General features: G+C 45.9%; 1 protein-coding gene across 4 annotated transcripts in view; it reads right to left on the bottom strand.

Moving 5' to 3' along the window:
- Positions 1 to 13036, bottom strand: part of LOC126522864 (uncharacterized) — a 76261-nt gene that overhangs the window by 39706 nt on the left and 23519 nt on the right. For all 4 annotated transcript variants that reach the window (XM_072288737.1, XM_072288738.1, XM_072288739.1 and 1 more), the window contains 2 exons: positions 11048 to 11258; positions 4236 to 4390 (listed from right to left, as the gene is read on the bottom strand). In XM_072288737.1, coding sequence (XP_072144838.1) covers positions 4236 to 4390; positions 11048 to 11258 — 366 coding nt within the window. The remainder of the gene's footprint in view (positions 1 to 4235; positions 4391 to 11047; positions 11259 to 13036) is intronic.

The raw sequence follows: 13036 nt of genomic DNA, 5'->3' as shown, positions 1-13036 counted from the left end.
CAGTGCATCACATCTACATGTGCATCTTCTATTCCGATACATGCCCAATTTTTACGTACAAGTCGGTGAAGTGAGCCCTGTACTTTCCTTGTTCCTTTATGTAGCTCACGTGATGAAAAGATTGAATGCTAGATATATATGGAGCAAAAAGTGTAAGCAAAGTATTCAAACAGTGTTATCAAGACCCGCTGAAAAAATGTTGCGTATGTGTGAAAAACCAGAAGCAAATGTCCAATCAAAGCATAACACCTTTGCAAAAACGAAATAATAATAAAATAAAGCCATCTGTACAAGCCGAAGTTTCTTGAAAGCAGTAAAGCACATTAACAATTGGTCCAGAACACGGCAATGCAGATAAAACTGAAAGAAAAAACTGTGTGAACAGCATTTCTCCACAAAAACACTGAAAGCTACCTTACACAGTGTTGTTGCTACAGGACCTTTAAATGTTCTGTTTGAAAGTGAAAGGCTGTTCAAAACACTGCACTCTATATGGCTACACATAAATGAAAAGTAAGGTAACAAATATGTGTTCTTAATTGTTGATCAGGTGACAAAAGCAACACACACGACATGTACATTCTACAAGCACAAAAAGAAAAGAATAAACACTCTCCCAGCCATGGTTAACAGCAATCCATTACCAGACAGTACAACAAATACTTCCGACAGCAATTCGTTGCCACGTCAAAAGATCGAAACAACAAATAATGTCACATCACCAAGACACGAGACAATAATTTGAACACAAGCTCTCTCCGTTATGCCGAGATACCTGAAATACTAATTTCACCGAGCACTAATGCTATACATACTCTCAAAAATAAGGCATTGAAAGAGGACATCTGTAAACACAAACGAAACGCTCACCTATACATGCAAAGAAAATATGACGCCAAGTCAAGGCATTCAAGGCAGGCGCTCAATCGGCAGCACTACGTCTACCGCTACCAAAGTACTAGATACTGCGACAATGCGCAGAAAGAACCAACCCAATCATGTGTTAGCATGCTGTGCCTGGTATTCCAGTATGAATTCTACAAACGGTACGAAATATAAAAACCAGATGCCGGCGAAGAAGGGTTTTCGAGTGTACACTGCATCTCTCCTTTACACCAAAGAAAGCCACCATGAAATGTGCGTGCAGATACCGCACTGGAGTAAATGTACTTTCCTTCCTAATAAATGTGCGGACCATGGACTACGACTACATATAACGATGTACGCATACGGTGAATACATGTGCAAACCAAGAATTTGCTTTCCAAGGACGCGCCACCAGGCAATCCCTCACCAGACACTAAAACTCGGATGCAAACCAGAAGCCTTCAATGTAAACTCACTGCAATAACGCAGCTTGTGAGACTAGCTACACAGTCACCCTGCCCACTTTTCACACTCGTGGATCACAGGCAGCGCTTTCCACTTGCCAGTGCAGTAGCATAGAAACGTTTGCTAAATCTGCTTTCGCTGATGCTGCATTCTGGTTCAATTTGCAATTTAGTCATTCAACTAAGTGTCGAGGTAAATCAGTCAAAAGATGTCACCTGCATGAGTAGCTGGAAGCATGACAGAATGTAGTGGAGGGGCAGCTTGGTATGTTTTCAATACATTAAGTACCTTTAGTCAAGACACAGCACTGTGCACCTTTCCAATGGCCATTCATCATATTGCCAAATTAGAGGTTTGCTATACTGGTGCCATTTTTATACCTCTCGATACTATAGCATCAAAAACTTTTGCCTTTCAACTTTCCCACTGTCCGCATACTACGTAAGCACAACAGTGACATGCATTGACATAAGGTACATAAGGTAAAGTGGATACATTTGACGGAGTGTTTTCCACAATTACCACAAGCAGGAAACATGTGGCACGATGTGACGACATGTCGTACCCAAACGAGGGCTGCTCCAATTGTCCGAACCTGTTTTTTGATGCAGTTGGTGGAACATCGGGTCATGCATCAGGTCACGCAAGTAACTGTGCAATGTGTCTTCTGTTTCAAGCAAGAACTGCGTGTGACGCACAGATAAACTATAGCTCCACTGGGCATATATAGCTCCACTGGACAGTACACCAGCTGTATTTCTAGTTATGCTGTGATCACAACTGAATGTATCACATGGACTTGCAAAGTGACAAGTTGCAAGCACCTTCGAACGTAGCCCTTTCATTCAAGTTGTTAATTCCAACCAAGGCAACCTCGCGGCAAGGCTGCCTGCCCTATTTTAATGTTTATGCACATAACCCGCACTCTCAAATGCAAAAAAGAAAGGGGGGGACGGAGAGAAGGCATGGGTATAAGCTATGCAAACAATTACAATTATGTTGTGAATGTGACCCAGTACAGCTGTCGGCACAAAGCCATGATCCAGAAGAAATCCCGTTTTGTATTTTTGCTGCTGCTGCTCACTGCTAAGGCGTGCTGTGGCTTCACAGGAACGTGAGGGGCATTTATACGTAAATTCAGCTTCCGTATGTACCTTTGTTGGCCAGCAAGCGCAAATTTTTCCTTCACGCACTGCTTCACGGCATTGCAGGGCACACTGCTGTGAAGCTGCATGTGCAGCCAGAATGTGCACTATAACCTGTACCCCTGTTATGCCTTAAAATTTCTTTAATTTTTGGCATGAGCTATGCATGCAGAAATGTGGGATTTTACTTCAATTTACTGCAATGAAGTATGCACACCTTGAATTGTGAAGATTAATTAACCTCACACAAACGAACATTTCGGCCTGCTGTTCTTCAAGTCTTCTCTGTAAGGGGGTAACGAGGCACTCTAATCATAGGACAAAAATGCATTTCTGAAATCAGTTGGTAAAAATACAAATGTGCAAGTGTGCAAATTTCATTAAAATTGTTTAAAAAATAAAAAAGTTTTTTGAAGTGCCTCGTACCCCTTAAAAATGCTGCTCTCTTTCTTTGGCTGAGGTAACTTCAGTAAAGCAGTGTTTACTTTCCGGTGATTTATGACATCTGTCAGTGAGCTACCAAGACTTTGCAACTCATGTGAAATAAACATGCTCTTAACGAGGGCAAGGCTGTATTAATGAGACCGACAACAGCGCACGCTGACGAGGCACTTATTGCATGGAAACATTTTGTATGTGGCTCTGGTTTGAATTCTTTTGCAATAGTCAAGTGATGACAGGACCAATATGCATTTCATGCCTGTACTTTTCAAATGAAGCGACAGAGATGACAACCACTCTTAACCAATGTCAGTCCCAGAATTACAAAGCATGAAGTCGTGTACAAACACACACAAGCTTAGCAGCCTTTAGGAGTTTCATTTGTCCCTGTTGTCGTAACTATGTGCACTGCACAATGCAATGCACCGAACTACGTGTTATGAAAGTAACTGCACCGTAAAATTACAAAGCAGTGATGTTGGTTTCCTAGCAGTCTCACAAAATTGACAATGAAGTCAACAATGTCTAACACCGCTGTCACACGGCCACTTTGGATCGCAATAGAGCCCAATATGGATCGAAATTCTTGGCCGCCAATGGCTCCCTGCCATAGCTTGCAAGAAAGAGCCGACCGTGACCAAGAAATTCAATCCTGATTGGGCTCAACCGTGCGCCGCGCAACACCTGTATAAGTCGATCACACACTACACCAGGCGACAACCTAAGAATTCAGCACAAGCTCTGCTCACAGAACTGCACCACTCTCAGCACATCTGCACCCAATAACACTGTTCCCAACAAGAAAAGCCTACACTAAATGAAGTTCGCCTCCGCTGCAATGCCGCAGCAATGGGTGGACAAGTTTTCGTTTAGTTACAGAACAAGGTATTTGCCACTTCACCCTTATGTTGTCACCGACTAATAAAAATAGTTTCTATCGGGATCACACATCCAAGAACACAACACAGTGAGGTGAGCTGTTGAGTCAATGACACAAATTTTTTAATGGTTTCCGAAAAACAAACTGTCTCAAGTGATTTTTTTTTTTTTTACATGTCCAGGGCCCAGGGGCTTCACAGTCACAGAGGAGCAACAGCAGTGAAAAGTGTGAAGGTGCAACAAAGGAAAAAAATAATGTGAGGAGTGTCTCCAGACTGACTGACAAAAATGATGTCACAACAAAAACAAGTCCCTTGCTCATCGTCCTGTCTAGTGCGTGATCGGTGTTTCTGTTTTGCTTTTTCCTTTTTTTATGTCCTGTCAGTGATAGGTGATCGCCCGAACGGAATTGTTTTCGTCGGCGTAGTAGGTACTTACAGGAATGTTAAACCTAATCGGGGGTGGAGGTTCCTTCAGTTTGAAAGGGTGGTGGTGTGTTTGTTGGAACTCTTCAGCCACTTCTTCAGCCGTCTTGGGTTCCACTTCACCAGCGTACTCGCGCTTCTCTTCGTCGGAGATGGCCTTGCAGATTTCTGCAAGAAGAGATCGAAAGAAAGGTGGAGGAAGAAAAGAATGCCAGTTATGACCACCTAGTTGTACCACCTAGTTGTACTACTTACACAGGCTGCAATTCACAATAGGCCCCAGAAGCACAAACAGTTGGAGACAAAATATTCTTAGCGCCAGTCCAGTTTGACATTAGATTTGTCAACAAGACAACACACTCAGCATGCCGGTAGCTATGACCAGACACTAGCACCGCCTACACACAGGACAACGAAATCGAACTGCTTGCTAATCATAAAGGCTTCTGCTTGCTAATCATAAAGTTGTAAAAGCAGGGACAAATTTTCGAGATAAGCGAAATCACGAAGAAAAATTGGGAGACGCTTAAAGGGACCCTGAAACGCTTTTGACGATTTTCTACAAACGTACTGAGTCATTAGAGTAGGTCCTTCTGATCATTAACTGACACATCTAAGTGCCCCGCGTAAAGCGTGTAATTTATTATAAGGTTTTAAAAATGCACATCGCTGCCGATCGCAGCACACTGCTCGGCGGAATTTTAAGTCGCCCCTACCCATATGACCGAAATCACCCATACCACGTCAGTGGGGCGAGCTATCCGATTGGCTGACCAGGGCGCGTGATCGATAATTTTTCCAACTTTATGGTAAACAAATGATCTTCATAATAGTTGGAATGTTAGTTAATTTGTTTTTATGAAAAGAAAGTAACATAAAGAGAATGCACAAGAAAATTTTTTCAGTACACCACTTCCGGCACACAGCAAGTGTCGTCTGCTTGTGTTACAACGTACTGCATTTTGACGAGAGCTCCGCGGTCAGAGTCGGTCTCAGTCTTTTCGCGAGCACTATGATTCGACTTTATTGCCTTGTGGACCGCAAACGTAGCGACTGGCAATATGTCAAGCTGCGACATCGTGTCCCTCTGCAAGGCAGCGTACAAGCGAACTGGCTGCTGCACATCGGACTGCCGCTATCCGATCGGCGCCAGGATTTGCGTGTTTGTGGCCGTCACTTTACACGGGAAGATTACTAACACAATAACGTTCCGCGACTCCGGTATTAGGGCAAACGCAAAGGGACAGAATCTCGCCTCTTGACTGTGCCGTAACAGGATGAGCCATGAGATGAGCACTGGCAGAAGGGCAAATGTGAATGGTCTGCACGGTGCAGCCACCTGGTGGCACAGAGCTCAACCATACACAGTAGCAGCAACGAAGTGTATTCTTCTTTGCTGCTGGTGTGTATTTTTCGCAGGAGTGTAATCATCAACACGTTGTTTTTACAAATGTTTAAAATGTTTTACACTTGGTTAGAGCAATATCAGCGCTTTGTTTGGCTGGTTAAGCGCCGCGCCAACAAGTGTATGGACCGTGCAGACCGATCAGGCCGCTCACGTACGTCTACGCTAAAGTTCCTTCATCAGCTTGAGTTTATGCCTCCAGTCATTTGCCGAAATGACCAACTTGCCTGTGGTTACCGGAATACAAGACTCGTTCGGCGCTACGACAGAATGTTCGCAACGCACGCTGCTTTGTTAGCTCTCGCTTGGTGTCGACGGCCAAGCGGCTAGCGGAGAGGTCTCGCGCGGGCGGGTGCGGGCTCCAAAACAACCGGAAGTGGACGATGTGATGTCGCATCGTGACGCAGAACCAGTGAAGGTGGAGCTTAGCCCCGCTCGCTCGGCTAACGAGTTGAGGAGGAAAAGCATGGCTAGGGAGGAGGGTAACTTCTAATCGCTTGTAGCTCCATTAATACGTAACGCTTCACTTAAGGGGGGAAGCGGGGATCAGATCGCGATTTTCGCGAAAAAAATCGATTTTTGAAAAGTACGCTTTTCAGAATCTACAGCATCATTTCTATCTTGTACTGAAATATTTCACCGAAAAACAAACTCTAAGCACTTAAAATAAATATATTTGTCGGTGCCGGCGTCCACAAATCCGCCCGAAATCGCGAAAAAGCCGCGAAGTTCAACGCGCGACTGCTCGGCTTTCCCGCCACGGAGCGCCGCCATTTTGGTATCGTTGGAAAGCCCGACTCTTTGACTCTTTGTCCCAGCCCTTCCCTTCCTTCCCTGCCAGCCAGCAAGCGCACAAAAAAAGAAAAACAGGAGAGTGGCAGCACGGAGCAGCCAATGGCTGCCGCGCCCCGATTGGCTCTGCGCCGCGGCTCGTTGTAAGGCGCCTCCTCATTGGTCGACGCCGCGCCATAATGGCGGCCGAGGCAAGGAGCGCAAGGAGCGTCTGCTTTTGTCCGCTGCTGGGAAGCCTTTCTGGACTTTCCTTCTCTTGTGTTTCGAGGACGTCGGCCACGTGCAATGGATCCGCGCACGTTCGAAAAGAAGTACCGGACGAAGCATGCCTACGGGAAGCGGAAACGCAAGCCCGTCACAGCAAGGAAGAAGCGGCGATTGTCAGCAGGTGGTTCGGCCGAGCCGAGCGTCCGTTCAGAATCGGCGGAGTACGCGCCCAACGTGCTGTGCGATCTCTCGCCCAACGTGCTGCGGGATCTTGCGCCGAGTCGAGCACCAGCCAGCGATAGTGAGACGAACCATGATCTTTTGCCGTCGAAGCGCGGGCGCAGTGTTACTTCACCGGTGACGATCGACATGCCAGTGAGTCTCGCCGTACGCGAGCGTCCCGTCGCAAGTTCGTCCAGCACAGATTACGGAGTGAGCTTGCAGCGGTCATCGCCGCCCGACTGCAGAGCATCGGAGACGCGCTTCCGCGGTGTGTCGTTCAACGCCGAGATGTCTCCGCAGCCAACAACCGCCAGTGAAGGCAGTCCCATGCCATCGACGAGTTCCGGCGCTTCGACGGAGCTGCAACGCGGGCGCACGCTCGCTGCCGCGGATGCGCCGGCGGCCGACCTTGCCGCTCATCGCAGTGTTGACTGTTCGCCCAGTGAACGTCGCACTATTCAAGCTCACCTGGAAACACGATTTGTGTCCGCGGAAACTGCAGAACTGCAAGCGTCGAGAGTTCGCGAATCGCTTCGCGCGGTTTCAGCAACGGAGCGCAAGTTCGGGCTGACTGGCTCACAGGAAAATGCCATTCCCGCACCTCCAGAAGAGGAGTTTATGCTTGTTCAAGTTGCTGCTTTGAACTCGCTGATTGGTTCCCCGCTTTGCCCAACTTGTCAGCAGCCCGGCCTAGCAGTGCACCGCGAGACTGAACTGGGACTAGCTGTGAAGATGGTACTTTCATGCATTTCCTGTGGTAGTACCCTACAGTCTGAGTGGTCCTCACAAAGGAAGAGCGGCTCTAGAGCTTTCGAGGTCAACATCAGAGCTATGCAAGCAATAAAGAGCATTGGGAAAGGACCAACTGCTCTTAATGACTTCTGGGCCACCATGAATGTCTCGCATCGTGGGTTACACCACAAAACATATGATGGGCACCTCAAAAAGACTTTCAAGCCTGCCGCAGCGGCAGCTGCACACAACATCTTCACAGATGCTGTAGAGGCAGTGAAAAAGGTGTACACTGAAATGGAGACAACATTTTCAAAGAACATTACAGTAGTGTATGATGGCACATGGTTGACACGCGGCCACAGCTCCCATACCGGCGTAGGCTGTATAATTGATTTCCATACAGGGCTTGTGTTGGACTGCATAGTTCTGTCCAACTTCTGCCTTGGGTGCAGCCGACAGCCAGCAGAAAGTGACCCCAACTATGCTGAATGGAAGCAGCAACACCAGTGCCAGAAAAACACTGATGTGAATTCTGGAAGAATGGAGGTTGAGGCTGCACTACAGCTCTTCAGGCGCTCCTTGAGCAGAAATGATCTACGTTACACAAACATAGTTTGTGACGGGGACAGCCGCATGTTTCGCACTCTATGTGATGAAGAAGTTTATGGTTTTGTGCAGCTATCTAAAGAGGACTGCATAAATCATGTTAAAAAACGAATGGGGGCTGCACTTCGCTCTTTGGTGGCCAAGGCAAAGAAAGGAGAGCCACTAGGTGGAAAGGGGGGCCTGACACAGCAGCTCATCAAAAAACTGACAAACTACTATGGCCTTGCTCTGCGGAACCACTCGGAAGTCGAGGAAATGCAAAGGGCAGTAATGGCAACGTACTACCACATCACATCAACAGATGATGAGCCCCATCATGAGCTGTGTCCCCCTGGCCCCCTTAGCTGGTGCAACCACCGGTCAGCTGAGGCAGAAGGGCAGCCAGCACCAGCTCACAAGTACAAGCTTTCAGCTAAAGTTGCTGAAGCACTCCTGCCTGTGTACCAGCGCCTCTCAGACCCTCAGTTGCTGGCCCGGTGCAGAGGAGGCAAAACTCAAAACGCGGCTGAGAGTCTCCATTCAGTGATATGGTCACTAGTATCAAAAGACCAGCATGCCTCACTGTTTGCTGTGGAAACAGCAGTGCACGAGGCAATTTCAAAGTACAACTCGGGCAGTCTGAAAGCTTATTCAGACCTGTGCACAACATTGGGCCTGCGCCCGGGTGCCCTCTCTCTTCAGCGGGCTGTCGAGAAAGACTCCCAGCGAATGAAGAAGGCACACAAAGTCCATCTCCTGAAAGGACAGAGGGCTAAGAAGTCACCTGCTGCCAAGGACACCAAATTCTACAATGCAGGAGCATTCTAGACAGTGTGTGCCAGTATGGAACTTTGAGGCTTGTTTTCTCAAAAGTTTGTTTTGAGCTTATCACCTCGCTCGTGGAAAGCATAGCACGGCAATGGGAGCACGGATTTTAATCCTGTTTGTTTTGCTGCAATTGGTGAAGTGTGCCTTATGTCAAGACAGTCTCAGATTTACCATTTAGGCTCACCATTTTTTTATTACACAATAATTGGAGCATGATACATTCTAAACATAAAGAGAAGGTGCATACTATATCGTTTAGAAGAAGAGCAGAGAAATTTAAAAAGAAATTAAGAGAATCTTGACTTAGACTATACTTCTTAGTAACTATTAAAAACATTTACAGACCCATAACCCATTTTGCTGTCACGCTAGGCTTTCCACGAGCAAGCAACATGTGAGCAATATATAAATAATGATAAAATAAAAACTACTGAAGATATGATTGTGAAACTTTGCAGCTGTCTGTTTGATGCTATTTCGAACCTGTATGCCAAATTTCATCACTCTAAGATAAAAAATGAAAAAGTTAGTTCCGATCCCCTCATCCCCCCTTAAATTGTGGTGCGAATGTTCTACTTAAGCTGTACCCTACGCGTCTACAAAATTTGTCCGAGCCGTTTCAGGGGCCCTTTAAGCTTTGCCTTAGGAGTAGAATGTGATAGTAGTAAACAGTCCCTCACTGCTTCTCCACTTCCCGGCAACTGCAGCTTATGCAACCATAATCTTTACTGGAAAACGCTTGCGGCGAATGCTATGCACAAAGGCGAGCTTTCTGGTTTTTGTTTCTTTCCCCCCCCCCCCCCAGCCGCTGCCGCAGATGGTAGAAACGCGGTGCGCCGCAGAATGGTTGGTAGAAAGCATCGGTTGCGTGCCGATTTGTGCGGGTGCGGGTAGACACGTTTCGCTCACAGTCAACTCATTCTTCAGACATGTGCCAACCAGCCGAAGTTAGCATGTTAGTGCATGCTCAACGCCGCTTCGTGTTCACTGCGCAATATGGCCCTTAAAGCTATCGCTTCAATATGAGTCCCTGCACTCTGCATAGACGGTGCGCTCTACTCAGACCGTCATATGCCATCAATTTCCAAAGAACTGCTTTGTGGGAACGCTAGTGCACCAGTACACAACAACTATGCCTGCAGCAGTAAGATCACTTCCCTCATTCCGCTTACAAAGCTGACTGAGCTGAGTGTGAAAGCACGTCTGCTTCGCTTCTCGATTGTTTTGCAGCCGAGGTCACAGAGCATCGCTCATGTCTCGGCAAAGGACGCTTATGAAATGCGAAATCTACACCCTTCCGTGCAATGGCTCGACATGTGAAATGTGAGCAGAGCAAAATGTAAGACTAAAACCGTCTATTACCAATGAAGTTGCGACTGACCATGAACGGAAGATGACAAGAGCGGCGGAGAATCAAGCGGAATTCACCAAAAAAACTCATGGTCGTTTCACTTGTTGGCAATATCGGAAGACAAAAATTTTTGGGTAGCAACCTCTTCCCAACATTTTCACAGTCAAGAATTCAAGATATTCGGAGTGCAGTGCAAAAGCATTTTGAGATAAGAGGTGAAAAACTACATGGGGTTGACACCGAGCAAGAGAAAAATTTCAACTTGACCAATATTTCGAGATATCAGAGTTCGAGTTAACGAGGGTTTACTTTATCTATAGAACAAGCAGCTGTCTAAGAAGCCTACATAACAGGGTAGCATGAGCTTCGTCACCTGAGGAATTCAATGCCAGTGATACAGCATCGCAAGCAGACGATGCACCCTTTTTTGACAGTCTTTTGAGAGTTGTGAAGCCCACCGTGTAAGTTATGCAAGCCCTTTCCCAAGAAATTGAGCCAGTCCAAAGATAACCAAACAAAGAACATGCCAGAAACTAATGAATAACATTCTCGGGAGCACTTACATCAACTTGACCAAACATTACTGTATGGTCTACCTTGATGTGCCTACAATTCTCATACTACGCGCTTTGTCCATTACCTCTGCTCCATGTACGTGCGCTCCACAAGTGCTGGGAAGGGCGGCGGTGTAGTCACTCACCAGTGAGTGCAGCCAAGGACCTTTTGACCTTCGGCGGCTCCTCGGTCATGCCAAGGGTCACAGAGGGGCCCGTGCCATCTCCTGACAATGCCAAGGGCAAGACTGGAGCCTCACTCGGGGGCGTCGAAGTCGCAGCCGCACCCACATCCAACCTGGCAGCCAGCGATGACTTCGGATCAGCTGCAGCAGCTGCCACTGCCGCTGCCACCACCTGCGCGCAACGCAAATGCTCTTTTACGATGCTCCGTCAAGTTACTACCGATCATCAATAAAATCCAACCAAGGTTCCGTTGACCTTCCCTCAACCATCACAATAAAGTCATACTGAGATTTAGCAGACTTCTGGAAGATGTGCAAGGAACCATTTCACAACCACCGCAGGAATCTGCATCCCAGTGCACACCTTACTTACTGCAGGCTCAAGACACTTCCTGATGCACCTTAAGTAACCATACATGCAATCCTATTGGGATTCTGCTAGAAAACAGAACTGTTAGACAGCCATCACAGAAATCTGCATTCCACTGACGATCTTTTGGAAAATGCAGCCAAAATTCAAAAGGAAGCATGAGCATGCAGGCTTCAACATATCTGACTCAAACACTTGAGTGCTGTGTTTCTAACCAAAGTTTTGCGTTTACAGCAAAAGTTCCAAGCACATGTCTGCTGGGCTAGGCTCTCTTTTGAAAAAAATGTAAAATAGTGTTTTATCTGCTGCATTAGGCTACCAGACATTATCTGCGAATCTCTGTCAATTGTGTAGAAAGCTGCATCCAATGCTCTACTGGTGTGTTGGTGAGGCACTGAGAACAAGCAACTGAATGCTGGTATACACATTTCTCTTCTTGGTTGGCCATCACTGGCCACACTTCTTTTTCATATATACCGCATAATTGTTTACAATGGCAGCATTGTGTGCCAGTTAGTGGACAGACAAATTAAGAAACCTTCTGAAAGTTAAAAAAAGTATACAAGGGAAACAAGTGCTAGAACTTCTACGATTAAAACATGGCCCCAAATGCTAGTTTTCCTTTAATTTCTTGTCGATTTCATAGTTTCTTTCTTATGACATGTAAGCTGTGCAGAAATGGCTGTAGATTTGCAATCATGTTCAAGCTAGGAAGAGCAGCTCTTAAGAACTTATTAGGTTCTGATAATTGAAAAATACTTCACATTGGCAACTAGAAAAATTACGACAACAGCACTAATAAAGTTATGGCAAACTCATTACAAAGGCTGTAACAGTGGAGTTTCAGTTAATTTACAGCATCACAGTATAGCAACAGCTATAATGCAGTATGTATCATTTTTTGGTAACTGATCTCAGCGTACTGTTGTAAGTGTACAACTAAGCTCCATGGTTGCCCTGCACCTATTTTTATCTCACTCACAACATTCTGCAACAAAGAGGTACACTGTGAGTGTACCCTTAATACTAAAGATCGCAATCTACAAGCATGGACGTCAAGTACGCAATATAATTTAAAACACAGCTGTCACTAACCATAACAAAACATTACACCTCACAACTTATTGATGGGGTATGCAACAGGTAAAAACTCATTCACTTGTGCATGCATGGCAGTATAAAAGGTAACACTTGACGCGCAAGCAACTTGTACTGTTGTAAAATTTGAATATGTGACTTCGGAGATTGCTGGCCAGTACTTTCCAAGTACTGCTTTGCGCTTTCTTGATCTCAACACGATAATAAGGACAGTTCAATGTCTGCAATGCAAATCAAGTTCTCCATTTTATATTCATCTCTACTGTATGTGTCATTCGGCCATACTTTTATCTCCAATATTTTCTGTTTCCTGGAACAAAGCAGTCATATGAAATCATGCCTTCATAAATGTTCAAGTTGAATACATACCTCAGCAAAAAAGAAAAAAAAAGAAGGAAAAGGGCTCATAGAAAAATATTATGCTGCAATAGGACACCTGTTTGTGTCGGAGAGTCATCAAGCACCACTGACAAAAGCCAAAG

Source organism: Dermacentor andersoni, chromosome 6, assembly GCF_023375885.2.
Source record: "Dermacentor andersoni chromosome 6, qqDerAnde1_hic_scaffold, whole genome shotgun sequence".
Classification (NCBI taxonomy): Eukaryota; Metazoa; Arthropoda; class Arachnida; order Ixodida; family Ixodidae; genus Dermacentor; species Dermacentor andersoni.
Note: the sequence above shows the minus strand (reverse complement) of the source record. Positions and strands in the feature narration are given on the sequence as shown.